Source organism: Lissotriton vulgaris, chromosome 2_1 (assembly GCF_964263255.1).
Source record: "Lissotriton vulgaris chromosome 2_1, aLisVul1.2, whole genome shotgun sequence".
Taxonomy (NCBI): domain Eukaryota; kingdom Metazoa; phylum Chordata; class Amphibia; order Caudata; family Salamandridae; genus Lissotriton; species Lissotriton vulgaris.
Window position 1 is genome coordinate 178188819 of NC_141687.1, and position 17635 is coordinate 178206453.

Genomic DNA, 17635 nt, shown 5'->3' on the forward strand with positions numbered 1-17635 from the left:
TTGCGTCACCACTAATAGTCCACTGGTCAGATCATTATGTGATCCCTTTCTCCGTGCTGGTTCCCCGGACTTCTCCTAATAATTTGCCTAACCAGATGACTAGAAGAAGAAAGTGGAGCATGCTCAATCCTGAAATATTCGCCAGATCTCTCCTATGCCCAGTTAATAGAAAAGGTCACTCTGGCCAAATCTCAGATTGAGAGTCGGATATCGAAAGCCCTGGATGAAGCTGCGCCATGGACTATGGGAAACAAAAATCCCAGGTCCGTGGTTCAACGACGAGCTGAGCCTAGCCAAAAAAAGCTTGAAAACATCTGGAACGCATTTGGAGGAAACAATACTGCCATATGAGCAAAAATAATTATATATTGGAACATAAAAAGTACTACACGCTTATTAGGAAAACCATATGCAACTTTTACACTGAAGAAAAAAGAAACTGCCAATAATTCATCGAAGGAATTGCGGAAGATACGGAAAATCAGCTGGGAAGCACTGGGGCAGGTTGTTCTAACCATGGTCATTTCCCACATAGACTACGCCAACTCTCTGTACTTCGGTCTACCGCTATATTTAGTCGAAAGACTGCAACTTATGTGGAACCAGGCCGCAAGACTGATTTTCCATCAGCCCAGGTGGCAACATGTTTCCCTTCTTATGAGGAAGCGACATTGGCTCCCTATACCACAATACTGTGCCTTCATAGTCAGGTGCCTCCTTTTAAAATCCTTGAATGGCACCTACTCAAATGTTGTCTCTAATCTCATTCAGAGACATATACCCACCCCCACTCTGCTCTCTGCCCAAATGAACCTTTTGGTCACCCCGTCCTACAAATTGAAGCAGCTAGGTGGCAGCAGCTTTGCCCCCCCCCCCCTCTCCCGCCTCTTACCCCCCCCCCCCCCCCCACCACCCCCTTCTGGAGTACCCTTCCCCTTGATATCAGTTCATGTACAAACCTCCCGAGATTTAGGAGACTTCTCAAGACATGGCTGTTCACTCACGCATGTGAATAACTCACCAGGACTCAGGCTCCTCCTATATATAGTGCCAAGAAACCAACCGGTGTGTGTGCGCTCTAACAATACCAAAGTCACAGGCAGTTTAAATAATAGTTTGGGGAGCCAGCATAGTGTGAAAACCAACACCTCAGTTAAAGGAGCAGTGATTAAGGACTTAAGATGAGCACTGAACGCTGCAGCTGGGTGATCACAGTGAGGAGGGAGCAAATGTCGAGCCTCACTGACATCTGTGCACGTGCAGCTCCACTGACGTGCAGATCTGAACGCGCCTTGAGGCACGTGCACATGTGAAGCCGCATGAATCCGTCTGTAAAAATGGACCATTCCGACAAATAGCCCTTTAGTGCCAATGGCTCCATACAGAGTGGGCGGACCCTCCCGTGGGTTCCAGGGAAAGGTGAGAGGTTGATTCAGAGGTGCCGAGGTCTGTCCTGAATCTGTTGCAGATCACGGTAGAGCTCACGGGTGCCCCTTGTTTCTTTCCAAAAAATGCCGCCCACCACTACTTGAGTGTTGGTTGATTGGCATTTTTTAAAGTCCAAAAAGTGTCAGCCCTGGTTTGGCTGCAAGAAAGGAGCAAGCCTAGGGCTTGAAAGTCGGTTGAGATGCTGCCGCCTTTTTGAATTCAGAATACAGTACCAGGGGCTCGTGGATATAAATGGAAGGTGTTTTCTCCCGGCTTGGTTTCAGTACAATGTGTCAGGATGGTTCCTGGGTGAAGAAATGTTTTAGATCCTACCTTGGAACAGTTTAAAGTGCCACTACCTGGGGTTGGCATGAACCATGGGCAGGCCCTGGCATGATGTTGTCGACGCGTGCCTGGCCACTACTCGTCTCTGATAAAAGGAGTCACCCCTCTCTCGCGCTGTGTGGGTGGGGCCAGCATCCAGCCCCGCAGCTGTGATGGGGAACTCCACACCTTTTCCTTACACACACCTTATCTCTGCTCCCCCGCTCATCCCAGGGCGGGCCCCGGGCTTGCCTTATCCCTGTGCCAGCTGTCGCGTGGATGGGGCATGCACACCTGCTGGAGCAGGGCCACCCACAGCCACATGTATAAAAGAGAGGAGAAGCTGCCAGGGGGGGAATGAAAACCGGGAGCCCCAGGATCACAGTCAGCATGGGTAAGTTCGACGGGAGCCCACATTCTGCATGAGAGCAACCTGGAGACAGAGCAGGAGCTGAGATTTGGCCTTCTAGGGGAATTACAATGAAAATACAAACATAAGAAAGCATTAGTGCGTGATATGCAGGTTGAGATGGCAGATTAACGAGGTGTGGCTAAAGAAGCAGCAATGCAAGAAAGAGGGGGAGGGGGGAGAGAAGGGAGGAGAACGAGGTTTACAGAGGGGCAAAAAGACCCGGATTAAAAAAAGCAGTAGGGTAGGAAGAGCATGAGCAGTGTGAACCCAGAACAAGAAGCTTGGGCGGAGAAAAGGAAGGGTGCAGGGGTGGCAAGAAAATGCAAGAGAGGTGGGAATTCAGAGCAAGAAAGGTAGGCATTGGAGGAGGAGAGCCGAGAGAGGACAGGAAAGGTGTAAATCCGGAGCAGAAAGGGTTAGTGTGGTGGAGGGGAAGAGAGGTCAAGAGATGCACGAATCCGGCAGCAGGAAGCAGAAGGGTTATTAGATGATCATGTCTCAACCCAGAGCAGCGAGGGAGGACGGGGACAGTGAGGGGACAAGAAACATGTGAATCCAGAGCAGCGAGGGAGGACAGGGACAGTGAAGGGTCAAGAGACTGTAAACCCAGAGCAGTGAGGGAGGACGGGGCAGTGAGGGGTCAAGAGACTGTGAATCCAGAGCAGCGAGGGAGAAGGGGACAGTGAGGGGACAAGAAACATGTGAATACAGAGCAGCGAGGGAGGACAGGGGCAGTGAGGGGTCAAGAGACTGTGAATCCAGAGCAGCGAGGGAGGACAGGGCAGTGAAGGGTCAATAGACTGTATACACAGAGCAGTGAGGGAGGAGAGGGACAGTGAGGGGTCAAGAGACGTGTGAATCCGGAGCAGCGAGGGAGAAGGGGACAGTGAGGGGTCAAGAGACGTGTGAATCCGGAGCAGCGAGGGAGGAATACGAGGTTTACAGAGGGGCAAAAAGACCCGGATTAAAAAAAGCAGTAGGGTAGGAAGAGCATGAGCAGTGTGAACCCAGAACAAGAAGCTTGGGCGGAGAAAAGGAAGGGTGCAGGGGTGGCAAGAAAATGCAAGAGAGGTGGGAATTCAGAGCAAGAAAGGTAGGCATTGGAGGAGGAGAGCCGAGAGAGGGCAGGAAATGTGTAAATCCGGAGCAGAAAGGGTTAGTGTGGTGGAGGGGAAGAGAGGTCAAGAGATGCACGAATCCGGCAGCAGGAAGCAGAAGGGTTAATAGATGATCATGTCTCAATCCAGAGCAAGGTCGGAGGGCGGGGACAGTGAGGGGTCAAGAGACTGTAAACCCAGAGCAGCGAGGGAGAAGGGGACAGTGAGGGGTCAAGAGACTGGGAATGCAGAGCAGTGAGGGAGGACGGGGTAGTGAGGGGTCAAGAGACTGTGAATCCAGAGCAGCGAGGGAGAAGGGGACAGTGAGGGGTCAAGAGACGTGTGAACCCAGAGCAGTGAGGGAGGACGGGGTAGTGAGGGGTCAAGAGACTGTGAATCCAGAGCAGCGAGGGAGGACGGGGACAGTGAGGGGTCAAGAGACTGTGAATCCAGAGCAGCGAGGGAGAAGGGGACAGTGAGGTGTCAAGAGACTGGGAATGCAGAGCAGTGAGGGAAGACGGGGTAGTGAGGGGTCAAGAGACTGTGAATCCAGAGCAGCGAGGGAGGACGGGGACAGTGAGGGGTCAAGAGACGTGTGAATCCGGAGCAGCGAGGGAGAAGGGGACAGTGAGGGGTCAAGAGACGTGTGAATCCAGAGCAGCGAGGGAGGACGGGGACAGTGAAGGGTCAAAAGACGTGTGAATCCAGAGCAGTGAGGGAGGGCAGGGACAGTGAGGGGTCAAGAGACTGAAAACCCAAAGCAGCGAGGGAGAAGGGGACAGTGAGGGGTCAAGAGACGTGTGAACCCAGAGCAGTGAGGGAGGACGGGGACAGTGAGGGGTCAAGAGACTGTGAATCCAGAGCAGCGAGGGAGAAGGGGACAGTGAGGTGTCAAGAGACTGGGAATGCAGAGCAGTGAGGGAGGACGGGGTAGTGAGGGGTCAAGAGACTGTGAATCCAGAGCAGCGAGGGAGGACGGGGACAGTGAGGGGTCAAGAGACGTGTGAATCCGGAGCAGCGAGGGAGAAGGGGACAGTGAGGGGTCAAGAGACGTGTGAATCCAGAGCAGCGAGGGAGGACGGGGACAGTGAAGGGTCAAAAGACGTGTGAATCCAGAGCAGCGAGGGAGGACAGGCACAGTGAGGGGTCAAGAGACTGAAAACCCAAAGCAGCGAGGGAGAAGGGGACAGTGAGGGGTCAAGAGACGTGTGAACCCAGAGCAGTGAGGGAGGACGGGGTAGTGAGGGGTCAAGAGACTGTGAATCCAGAGCAGCGAGGGAGGACGGGGACAGTGAGGGGTCAAGAGACTGTGAATCCAGAGCAGCGAGGGAGAAGGGGACAGTGAGGTGTCAAGAGACTGGGAATGCAGAGCAGTGAGGGAGGACGGGGTAGTGAGGGGTCAAGAGACTGTGAATCCAGAGCAGCGAGGGAGGACGGGGACAGTGAGGGGTCAAGAGACGTGTGAATCCAGAGCAGCGAGGGAGAAGGGGACAGTGAGGGGTCAAGAGACGTGTGAATCCAGAGCAGCGAGGGAGGACGGGGACAGTGAAGGGTCAAAAGACGTGTGAATCCAGAGCAGCGAGGGAGGACAGGCACAGTGAGGGGTCAAGAGACTGAAAACCCAAAGCAGCGAGGGAGAAGGGGACAGTGAGGGGTCAAGAGACGTGTGAACCCAGAGCAGTGAGGGAGGACGGGGCCAGTGAGGGGTCAAGAGACGTGTGAATCCAGAGCAGCAAGGGAGGACGGGGACAGTGAGGGGTCAAGAGACTGGGAATGCAGAGCAGTGAGGGAGGACGGGGCAGTGAGGGGTCAAGAGACTGTGAATCCAGAGCAGCGAGGGAGAAGGGGACAGTGAGGTGTCAAGAGACTGGGAATGCAGAGCAGTGAGGGAGGACGGGGCAGTGAGGGGTCAAGAGACTGTGAATCCAGAGCAGCGAGGGAGGACGGGGACAGTGAGGGGTCAAGAGACGTGTGAATCCAGAGCAGCGAGGGAGGACGGGGACAGTGAAGGGTCAAAAGACGTGTGAATCCAGAGCAGCGAGGGAGGACAGGCACAGTGAGGGGTCAAGAGACTGAAAACCCAAAGCAGCGAAGCAGGACAGGGCAGTGAGGGGTCAAGAGATGTGTGAATCCAGAGCAGCGAGGCAGGACGGGGACAGTGAGGGGTCAAGAGACTGTGAATCTAGTGCAGCGAGGGAGGACGGGCAGTGAGGGTTCAGGAGGCTGTGAATCCAGAGCAGCAAGGGAGGGCGGGGACAGTGAGGGGTCAAGAGACTGTAAACCCAGAGCAGCGAGGGAGAAGGGGACAGTGAGGGGTCAAGAGACGTGTGAACCCAGAGCAGTGAGGGAGGACGGGGTCAGTGAGGGGGTCAAGAGACGTGTGAATCCAGAGCAGCAAGGGAGGACTGGGACAGTGAGGGGTCAAGAGACTGTGAAGGCAGAGCAGTGAGGGAGGACAGGGACAGTGAGGGGTCAAGAGACTGGGAATGCAGGGCAGTGAGGGAGGACGGGGCAGTGAGGGGTCAAGAGACTGTGAATCCAGAGCAGCGAGGGAGAAGGGGACAGTGAGGAGTCAAGAGACGTGTGAATCCCGAGAAGCGAGGGAGGACGGGGACAGGGAGGGGTCAAGAGACGTGTGAATCCAGAGCAGTGAGGGAGGGCAGGGACAGTGAGGGGTCAAGAGACGTGTGAATCCTGAGCAGTGAGGTGGTGCGGGGACAGTGAGGGGTCAAGAGACGTGTGAATCCAGAGCAGCGAGGGAGGACAGGGCAGTGAGGGGTCAAGAGACGTGTGAATCCAGAGCAGTGAGGGAGGACGGGGCAGTGAGGGGTCAAGAGACTGTAAAGCCAGAGCAGCGAGGGAGGACGGGGGCAGTGAGGACTCAAGATACTGTGACTGCAGAGCAGTGAGGAAGGACAGGCAGTGAGGGGTCAAGAGACGTGTGAATCCAGAGCAGCGAGGGAGGATGGGGACAGTGAGGGGTCAAGAAACTGTGAATGCAGAGCAGTGAGGGAGGACGGGGACAGTGAGGACTCAAGATACTGTGAATGCAGAGCAGTGAGGGAGGACGGGGCAGTGAGGGGTCAAGAGACTGTGAATCCAGAGCAGCGAGGGAGAAGGGGACAGTGAGGGGTCAAGAGACGTGTGAATCCGGAGCAGCGAGGGAGAAGGGGACAGTGAGGGGTCAAGAGACGTGTGAATCCGGAGCAGCGAGGGAGGAATACGAGGTTTACAGAGGGGCAAAAAGACCCGGATTAAAAAAAGCAGTAGGGTAGGAAGAGCATGAGCAGTGTGAACCCAGAACAAGAAGCTTGGGCGGAGAAAAGGAAGGGTGCAGGGGTGGCAAGAAAATGCAAGAGAGGTGGGAATTCAGAGCAAGAAAGGTAGGCATTGGAGGAGGAGAGCCGAGAGAGGGCAGGAAATGTGTAAATCCGGAGCAGAAAGGGTTAGTGTGGTGGAGGGGAAGAGAGGTCAAGAGATGCACGAATCCGGCAGCATCAAGCTGAAGGGTTAATAGGTGATCATGTCTCAATCCAGAGCAAGGTCGGAGGGCGGGGACAGTGAGGGGTCAAGAGACTGTAAACCCAGAGCAGCGAGGGAGAAGGGGACAGTGAGGGGTCAAGAGACGTGTGAACCCAGAGCAGTGAGGGAGGACGGGGCCAGTGAGGGGTCAAGAGACTGGGAATGCAGAGCAGTGAGGGAGGACGGGGTAGTGAGGGGTCAAGAGACTGTGAATCCAGAGCAGCGAGGGAGGACGGGGACAGTGAAGGGTCAAAAGACGTGTGAATCCAGAGCAGCGAGGGAGGACAGGCACAGTGTCAGAGCTGCTAAATGATATGGACCTAGATGTCCTATTCATCACTGAGACATGGACTACTGTGGATACCACTGTTGAGTTGGGCCTGTCATGCCCTGAAGGATATAATTTATTTCATAAACCTAGGCCACTGGGAAGAGGAGGAGGGCTTGGAGTGATCTACAAAGATAAGTGGGACTTTTCCCCTCTACAGACCGATGGGGTGGCGGGGGTAGAGTTACTGGGGTTCTCCCTGCAAGAACCAAAAGGTAGGATCCTGACCGGACTGATATGTTACAGACCACCTGGTGCGGAAACACAATACCAGGCGCTGTTTGATACCATTGCTGACCTCGCCCTGTCCCACTCCAGAATGTTGATTCTAGGAGATTTTAACCTATGGGACAACGGGACCCTGGGGAGCCACCTGAGGGATCTGAAGGACAACTGTGGAAACTGGGGTCTGGATCAGTTGGTACAGAAACCAACCCATTCAGGGGGACATATCCTAGATATGGTCTTCGCCAACAAGACTGAGACTAGGATGGTTGATATCCTACCTCAGCACTGGACCGACCACTCCCTAATCCACTTCGAGATCTCCATATCTACTGAGGGGAATAGAAGTGAACGACCGGTAACCTATAGGAAGGGACGGAACTGGTCTAAATTACCGAAGGATAAAACAAAGCCTATCTTCATGAGCAATGTTTCCTATGATCCAAAGGAATCGGTAGACCTGAACTATCAAAAATATTGTAATTACATCATAAAGACCCTAGATAGACTTGCCCCTCTGAAAATTATAAAAAATAAGACAAAACCATCTGCCCCCTGGTTTAATGAGGAGCTGAAATCCCTACGCAATGCACGCCGACAGGCAGAAAAGAAATGGCGTAGATATTATTCAGAGATGGACAAAAAACTGCTGAAAGTGGAACAGGCTAAATACAAAGGAGCCATTGCCAAAGCTAAGGCTCTCTTCTATGCCACTACTATTCTTCAGTCCCCTAACAGTACTAAAACCCTTTTTAACATAATAAGGGATCTCTCACATCCCACCTGTACGAGTAATAAGGTGGTTGCTACACAAGAACTTTGTGATGAGATTGCGACCTATTTTCAGGAAAAGATCGCTAAAATTGTGGGAGGGCTGAATGAGGAAAGGGATAGCTGCAAAGATGCAGAGGCACAGACAGAAGAAGAGGAACTCTCACCAATATTGTCATCACTGGAAAATTTCACCCCTCTTACAGAAGAGCTCTTTCTTAGACTGGCCCAGAATGTATCATCTGGGTCCCCTTTAGACCCCCTTCCGCACAGGATCTGGAAAGAATATGGGCCAGAGTTGTTCCCCTGGATGCATCAGATCTGTCGCCAATCTCTTGAAGAAGGCATAGTGCCAGAAGCATGGAAACAGGCAGTGGTTACCCCCCTGCTTAAGAAGCCTTCGCTTGACCCTACTATCCCGGCGCATTTTAGACCCATCTCCCTCCTGCCCTACCCGATAAAAATTTTGGAGAAGGTGGTCAGTAGATCCTTGTCAGGCTATCTGGAAGATAACTGCCTTCTAGATAAAGACCAGTTCGGCTTCCGCCCAGGCCACGGAACAGAAACTGCATTGGCAACCATGCTGGACACCCTTCGAATGCGCGCCGACAATGGCAACTCCTCAGTCTTGGTGCTGTTGGACATGTCGGCCGCATTCGATACGGTCAGCCATGCAGTTCTGCTAAACAGGCTGGAAAAACTGGGCGTGAAGGGCAAAGCCCTGAGGTGGATAGAATCCTACATGACAGGTAGACAACAGGTGGTAACCCTAGCACCCTTTTCATCACCCAAGTCCCTGGTCAGTCATGGAGTACCTCAGGGCTCCTCGATCAGCCCTATCTTTTTTAATCTTTATCTGCAGCCCCTGATCCCCATGATCAAATCCTTCGGTATAGATCTGATAAACTACGCCGATGACACACAATTGGTGTTCTCTCTAGAAGGAAGACAGGCGGTGACTATGGAGACCTTCCAGAACTGCATGAAGAAGGTGTCCAGGTGGTTGACAATAAACTCCCTTCAATTTAATGAGGGGAAGACAGAGGTTGTCTACTGTTCGTCAGCCAAGCTGAGTCAACAACCCTCCCATGAGATCAGGCTCGCGCCGGGAGCAGAACCTTGCATCCCAGTTAAGACCGTGCGCAATCTAGGGGTACTGTTTGATGCGGATCTTCAAATGACCTCTCAGACCAATAAAACCATCAGTGTCTGTTATGGATTGTTGAAGGCACTCAGACAGATTCTGCCCCTCCTGCCTGACGAATCTAGACCACTAGTAGTTAGGAGTGTGATTCTGGCCAGACTGGACTATTGTAACTCGCTATATCTAGGGGCCCCCCTATATATCTTACAGGGGCTCCAGAGGGTCCAGTCTATAGCGGCCAAGCTGGCACTTAAAAGACCTCGCAGTTCTTCCACTACGTCGGCGCTAAGAGATCTACACTGGTTGCCAATCGGGAGTAGAGTTGCCTTCAAGTCCCTATGTATCGTGTACAGAGCCCTGCACAACACAGGACCTATCCCTCTACAGGAAAGGATCTCCTGGTATAGTCCGTCCAGGTCCCTGCGCTCTGCTAGCCAGAGTTTGGCAGCAATTACCAGGATCAGGAGATCGAGGATGGGAGGCAGAGCGCTCTGTACCTCTGCCTCTAGGCTGTGGAATGAGCTTCCCCAGAACATCAGACAAATTGACACCCTACTGGGTTTCAGAAAGAGCCTGAAAACCTGGCTGTTCGCCAAAGTATAACCCCCCTGACTCTATTTAATAGCTTTGGCGGCTGGTTTATATATCATGACAGCTAGTGTATTGTATACCATCTGATTACCATCTGACTACTTCCTGTTTGGGCGCCAGGATACCCGTAGGGTGACAGTTGCGCATTACAAATAATAAATACAATACAATACAATACAGTGAGGGGTCAAGAGACTGAAAACCCAAAGCAGCGAGGGAGAAGGGGACAGTGAGGGGTCAAGAGACGTGTGAAACCAGAGCAGTGAGGGAGGACGGGGCCAGTGAGGGGTCAAGAGACGTGTGAATCCAGAGCAGCAAGGGAGGACGGGGACAGTGAGGGGTCAAGAGACTGGGAATGCAGAGCAGTGAGGGAGAAGGGGACAGTGAGGGGTCAAGAGACGTGTGAACCCAGAGCAGTGAGGGAGGACGGGGCCAGTGAGGGGTCAAGAGACGTGTGAATCCAGAGCAGCAAGGGAGGACGGGGACAGTGAGGGGTCAAGAGACTGGGAATGCAGAGCAGTGAGGGAGGACGGGGCAGTGAGGGGTCAAGAGACTGTGAATCCAGAGCAGCGAGGGAGAAGGGGACAGTGAGGTGTCAAGAGACTGGGAATGCAGAGCAGTGAGGGAGGACGGGGCAGTGAGGGGTCAAGATACTGTGAATCCAGAGCAGCGAGGGAGGACGGGGACAGTGAGGGGTCAAGAGACGTGTGAATCCAGAGCAGCGAGGGAGGACGGGGACAGTGAAGGGTCAAAAGACGTGTGAATCCAGAGCAGCGAGGGAGGACAGGCACAGTGAGGGGTCAAGAGACTGAAAACCCAAAGCAGCGAAGCAGGACAGGGCAGTGAGGGGTCAAGAGATGTGTGAATCCAGAGCAGCGAGGCAGGACGGGGACAGTGAGGGGTCAAGAGACTGTGAATCTAGTGCAGCGAGGGAGGACGGGCAGTGAGGGTTCAGGAGGCTGTGAATCCAGAGCAGCAAGGGAGGGCGGGGACAGTGAGGGGTCAAGAGACTGTAAACCCAGAGCAGCGAGGGAGAAGGGGACAGTGAGGGGTCAAGAGACGTGTGAACCCAGAGCAGTGAGGGAGGACAGGGTCAGTGAGGGGGTCAAGAGACGTGTGAATCCAGAGCAGCAAGGGAGGACGGGGACAGTGAGGGGTCAAGAGACTGGGAATGCAGGGCAGTGAGGGAGGACGGGGCAGTGAGGGGTCAAGAGACTGTGAATCCAGAGCAGCGAGGGAGAAGGGGACAGTGAGGAGTCAAGAGACGTGTGAATCCCGAGAAGCGAGGGAGGACGGGGACAGTGAGGGGTCAAGAGACGTGTGAATCCAGAGCAGTGAGGGAGGGCAGGGACAGTGAGGGTTCAAGAGACGTGTGAATCCTGAGCAGTGAGGTGGTGCGGGGACAGTGAGGGGTCAAGAGACGTGTGAATCCAGAGCAGCGAGGGAGGACAGGGCAGTGAGGGGTCAAGAGACGTGTGAATCCAGAGCAGTGAGGGAGGACGGGGCAGTGAGGGGTCAAGAGACTGTAAAGCCAGAGCAGCGAGGGAGGACGGGGGCAGTGAGGACTCAAGATACTGTGACTGCAGAGCAGTGAGGAAGGACAGGCAGTGAGGGGTCAAGAGACGTGTGAATCCAGAGCAGCGAGGGAGGATGGGGACAGTGAGGGGTCAAGAGACTGTGAATGCAGAGCAGTGAGGGAGGACGGGGACAGTGAGGACTCAAGATACTGTGAATGCAGAGCAGTGAGGGAGGACGGGGCAGTGAGGGGTCAAGAGACTGTGAATCCAGAGCAGCGAGGGAGAAGGGGACAGTGAGGGGTCAAGAGACGTGTGAATCCGGAGCAGCGAGGGAGAAGGGGACAGTGAGGGGTCAAGAGACGTGTGAATCCGGAGCAGCGAGGGAGGAATACGAGGTTTACAGAGGGGCAAAAAGACCCGGATTAAAAAAAGCAGTAGGGTAGGAAGAGCATGAGCAGTGTGAACCCAGAACAAGAAGCTTGGGCGGAGAAAAGGAAGGGTGCAGGGGTGGCAAGAAAATGCAAGAGAGGTGGGAATTCAGAGCAAGAAAGGTAGGCATTGGAGGAGGAGAGCCGAGAGAGGGCAGGAAATGTGTAAATCTGGAGCAGAAAGGGTTAGTGTGGTGGAGGGGAAGAGGGGAATCTAGAGCAGCGACGGAGGACGGGACAGTGAGGGGTCAAGAGACTGTGAATGCAGAGTAGTGAGGGAGGACGGGGACAGTGAGGACTCAAGTGAGGGAGTGAGGTCAAGAGATGCACGAATCCGGCAGCAGGAAGCAGAAGGGTTAATAGGTGATAGTGAGGGGTCAAGAGACGTGTGAATCCAGAGCAGCGAGGGAGAAGGGGACAGTATGGGTTCAGGAGGCTGTGAATCTAGAGTAGCAAGGGAGGGCGGGGACAGTGAGGGGACAAGTGATGTGTGAACCCAGAGCAGCGAGGGAGGGCGGGGACAGTGAGGGGTCAAGAGACGTGTGAATCCAGAGCAGCGAGGGAGGACGGGGGCATTGAGGACTCAAGATACTGTGAATGCGGAGCAGCGAGGGAGGACGGGGCAGTGAGGGGTCAAAGATTGTGAATCCAGAGAGGCGAGGGAGGGCGGGGCAGTGAGGGGTCAAGAGACTGTGGATCCAGAGCAGCGAGGGAGGACGGGGGCAGGGAAGACTCAAGATACTGTGAATGCAGACCAGTGAGGGAGGACAGGGCAGTAAGGGGTCAAGAGACATGTGAATCCAGAGCAGGGAGGGAGAAGGGGACAGTGAGGGGTCAAGAGACTGTGAATCCAGAGCAGCGAGGGAGGACGGGGGCAGTGAGGACTCAAGATACTGTGACTTCAGAGCAGTGAGGAAGGACAGGCAGTGAGGGGTCAAGAGACGTGTGAATCCAGAGCTGCGAGGGAGGATGGGGACAGTGAGGGGTCAAGAGACTGTGAAGGCAGAGCAGTGAGGGAGGACGGGGACAGTGAGGACTCAAGATACTGTGAATGCAGAGCAGTGAGGGAGGACGGGGCAGTGAGGGGTCAATAGACTGTGAATCCAGAGCAGCGAGGGAGAAGGGGACAGTGAGGGGTCAAGAGACGTGTGAATCCGGAGCAGCGAGGGAGGACGGGGACAGTCAGGTGTCAAGAGACGTGTGAATCCAGAGCAGCGAGGGAGGACGGGGACAGTGAGGGGTCAAGAGACGTGTGAATCCAGAGCAGCGTGGGAGGACGGGGACAGTGAGGGGTCAAGAAACGTGTGAATCCAGAGCAGCGAGGGAGACTGGGACAGTGAAGGTTCAGGAGGCTGTGAATCCAGAGCAGCAAGGGAGGGCGGGGACAGTGAGGGGGTCAAGAGATGTGTGAATCCAGAGCTGCGAGGGAGGGCGGGGACAGTGAGGGGTCAAGAGACTGTAAACCCAGAGCAGTGTGGGAGGGCGAGGACAGTGAGGGGTCAAGATACTGTGACTGCAGAGCAGTGAGGGAGGACGGGCAGTGAGGGGTCAAGAGACGTGTGAATCCAGAGCAGCGAGGGAGGACGGGGACATTGAGGGGTCAAGAGACTTTGAATCCGGAGTACTGAGGGAAGAAGGGGACAGTGAAGGGGTCAAGAGACATGTGAATCCAGAGCAGTGAGGGAGGACAGGGGCAGTGAGGGGTCAAGAGACATGAGAATCCAGAGCAGTGAGAGAGGACAGGGGTAGTGAGGGGTCAAGAGACATCTGAATCCAGAGCAGTGAGGGAGCACAGGGACATTGAAGGGTCAAGAGACATGTGAATCCAGAGCAGCGAGAGAGAAGGGGACAGTGAGGGGTCAAGAGACGTGTCAATCCAGAGCAGCGAGGAAGGACGGGGACAGTGGTGGGTCAAGAGACTGTGAATCCAGAGCAGCAAGGGAGGACGGGGACAGTGGTGGGTCAAGAGACTGTGAATCCTGAGCAGCGAGGGAGGACGGGGACAGTGAGGGGTCAAGAGACGTGTGAATCCAGAGCAGTGAGGGAGGACGGGCAGTGAGGGGTCGAGTCATGTGAATCCAGAGCAGCAAGGGAGGGTGGAGACAGTGAGGGGTCAAGAACTGTGAATCTAGAGCAGCGAGGGAGGAGGGGGGCAGTGAGGGGTCAAGAGACTGTGAACCCTGAGCAGCGAGGGAGGACGGGGCAGTGAGGGAAGACGGGGACAGAGAGGGTCATAGTGGCAATATCGGCAACACTCCCTATCCCTCCCACAGCAATAATTTGGGGAAATAATGAGACAAGACACATGCTTGTTTCCGGTCCACGGAAGACATGGCTTGGCAGTTCGGGCTGGACTGTTCCCATGAGGCACAGGGTCAGACTGATTTGCAGACCGTTTTTGGCCGCCATAAGTGTGGCCCTAAGTTGGCAGGGTATGCTCAGACGTGAGTCCCTTGCTCACTTGGTCACTGGATTCAAGCAAGCCGGGCTGAAGACGGCTGGAATGCCAGAAACCGGTCCTCGGAAGCTTGTTTCCGGTTCAAGGAAGACATGGCTTGGCAGTTCGGCTGGAATGTTCCCATGAGGCACAGGGTCAGACTGATTTGCATATAGCCATGTCTGAACTGGGGTGGCAGAGTGGGCTAAAGAACGGTGATGGATTAAACCCAGATCTTTTGACTGGGTGTGAGTGTTTGATTGATTCAGATGCTCCGTCCATCACCACCCCCTTTTGTACCGCTTTTAGCCGCCATAAGTGTGGCAGGGTATGCTCAGACGTGAGTCCCTTGCTCACTTTGCCACTGGATTCAAGATAGCCTGGCTGATGAGGATTATGAATCCGAAACCGGTCCCAGGATGCTTGTTTCCGGTCCAGGGAAGACATGGCAAGGCAGTTCGGCCTGGACTGTTCCCATGAGGCACAGGGTCAGACTGATTTGCATATGGCCATGTCTGAACTGGGGTGGCTGAGTGAGCTAAAGAATGGTGATGGATTAAACCCAGATCAATTGACTGGGGGGTGAGTGTTTGATTTTCTCAAACGCTCCGCCCATCATCCCCTTTTGTTTCGTAGGACTAACGGGGCGCCGTTGCTTCTCCTGGGTCCAACGCGAGGACCTCCCTGGGGATATTTGGCTTTAGCACCCTTACTGTGCTCCTGCAGAGGGTATCCTTCTGTCCCTTACAGCCTCTGTATCGCCCTGTAACTCTGCCTTCAACACAAAATAATAAGTTAGATAAACACCCCCCCTGCCTGTACGCCGGGTAAGCGGTAGGGTGGGAAACGGCATCAGGGCAGTATGGGAAAGAGGTCGAACAGTGCCCCCTCCTGCCCAGAAGTGACGCAGGCATGGGGAACCCTCGAGGGTCCCCAACACTGGGAGGCTGACTTTTGTGCCATCCTGTGGCACTAAGGGGGGCCGACCTTTTAGGAGGGCCCCCTTCATGGGCCTGGGGCAGCCCTGGATAGTGCCAATATCGGCAACATTTCCCATCCCTCCCACAGCAATAATTTGGGGAAATAATCAGACAAGCTACAATCTTAGTGGAGAAAATTGCTGCAGGTTTATTTGCATAACAAATATGCCAACATGGTGGGTTATCTTACGGGCGATCCCAGGGCAGGTAGCCCCTAGCCGCCTGCCTGCCTGATGAGCCAGATTATACTGTGGCCCTAGCCAACCGATGTTTGTAGATTTGGGGGAGGGAATAGCCCCTCCCACTGGTGGAACGCCAGTCCAGCCCCTTACTCACACCCCCCCAGCTAGGGGGGGGTGGAACGTTGCAGGCAACCCCTGGTTGCTCAGGTCCACAACCGCCTGTAGGACTAACGGGGCACCGTCGCTCCTCCACGGTCCAATGCAAGGACCGCCCTAGGGATATTTGGCGTTAGCACCCTTACTGTGCTCCTGCAGAGGGTACCCTTCTCTACATTACAGCCTCTGGATTGCCCTGTAACTCTGCCTTCAACACAAAATAATAAGTTAGATAAACACCCCCCTGCCTATATGCCGGGTAAGCGGTAGGGAGGGAAACAGCATCAGGGAAGCATGAGAAAGAGGTCGAACAGTGGGCGGGAAGGTATAAGTACCTCTCTCCCTGCCCCCTCCTTCCCGGAAGTGACGTGTGCATGGGGAACCATCGAGGGTCCCCAACACTGGGCGGCTGAATTTTGTGCCATCCTGTGGCACTAAGGGGGGCCGAACTCTTAGGAGGGCCCCCTTCGTGGGCCTGGGGCAGCCCTGCATAGTGCCAATATCGGCAACATTTCCTATCCCTCCCACAGCAATAATTTGGGGAAATAATCAGACAAGACACATTCTTAGAAGAGAAAAGTGCTGCAGGTTTATTTGCATAACAAATATGCTAACCTGGTGGGTTATCTTACGGGCGATCGCAGGGCAGGCAGCCCCTCACCGCCTGTCCGCCTGATGAGACAAATTACACTGTGGATGTAGTCAATGGGTGTTTGTAGATTTGGGGGAGTGGATAGCCCTCCCACTGGTGGACCGCCAGTCAACCCCCTTACTCACACCCCCCAGCTAAGGGTGGCGTAGCGTTGCTGGCAACCCACGGTTGCTCAGGTCCACAACCGCCCGTAGGACTAACGGGGCACCGTCGCTCCTCCACGGTCCAACGCAAGGACCGCTCTGGGGATATTTGGCGTTAGCACCCTTACTGTGCTCCTTCAGAGGTTACCCTTCTCTACAATACAGCCTCTGAATTGCCCTGTAACTCCGCCACAGCACTGGGTGTGGCCACCGTCAACCCAGGGCCCCCCGCCACGATAGACCTAGTTACCTACACCCTGCTGATTCCAAAGCCTTCCCCAGATCAAGCAAGAATAGGTCCATTCCCACTTTGGACAGGTGTATCCCATCTGCATTACAGTGAGGGGTCAAGAGACGTGTGCATCCAGAGCAGCGAGGGAGGATGGGGACAGTGAGGGGTCAAGAGACTGTGAATCCAGAGCAGCGAGGGAGGACAGGGGCAGTGAGGGGTGAAGAGACGTGTGAATCCAACGCAGTGACGGAGGACGGGGGCAGTGAGGGGTGAAGAGACGTGTTAATCGAGAGCAGCGAGGGAGGACAGGAACAGTGAGGGGTTAAGAGACTGTGAATCCAGAGCAGCGAGGGAGGACTGGGACAATGAGGGGTCGAGACATTTTATTTATTTATTTATTTGATGACTTTTATATAGAGCTGGCTAGACCCAGAGGTATCAGAGCGCGTTACATGAGGTTCCACAATGTTACAAAATGTCATCATTTTTAAGTTACATCAGTTACTAGTAAAACATTTAAGGGCATAGCAGACAAGATAAATGGAGTGTAGGCAGGGTAAGAGTCATGTGAATCCAGAGCAGCAAGGGAGGACGGGGACAGTGAGGGTTCAAGAGATTGTTAAGAGCAGCGAGGGAGGACGGGGACATGTGGAATCGAGAGCAGAAAGGGTCAGTCTAGGGAAGAGTGCTCAGAGGGCTCATGAGATGTGGAATCCAGAGCAGAAATGGTCAACGTAGGGAAGAGGGCACACAGTACTCTTGAGATATGGAATCCAGAGCAGAAAGGGTCAGCGTAGGGAAGTGAACATAGAGGGTTCATGAGATGTGGAATACAGACCAGAAGGTGTCAGTGTAGGTAAAAGGGCACTGCGGGCTCATGAGATGTGGAATCCAGAGCAGAAAGGGTCAGCCTAGGGAAGAGGGCACAGAGGGCTCATGAGATGTGGAATCCAGAGTAGAAAGGATCAGCGTAGGGATGTGGACATAGAGGGCTGATGAGATGTGGAATCCAGAGCAGAAAGGGGTCAGCCTAGGGAAGAGGCTTAGGGGGCTCATGTGGTGTGGA

The 17635-nt window shown here is 54.3% G+C and overlaps 1 protein-coding gene across 6 annotated transcripts in view; it reads left to right on the forward strand.

Annotated features, from left to right (window-relative positions):
* The first annotated feature begins 2048 nt into the window (after positions 1-2048).
* Positions 2049-17635, forward strand: part of LOC147729786 (fibrinogen-like protein 1-like protein) — a 34399-nt gene continuing 18812 nt past the window's right edge. For all 6 annotated transcript variants that reach the window (XM_086958493.1, XM_086958494.1, XM_086958495.1 and 3 more), the window contains exon 1: positions 2049-2146. In XM_086958493.1, the coding sequence (XP_086814619.1) occupies positions 2110-2146 (37 nt within the window). In that variant the 5' untranslated portion in view covers positions 2049-2109. The remainder of the gene's footprint in view (positions 2147-17635) is intronic.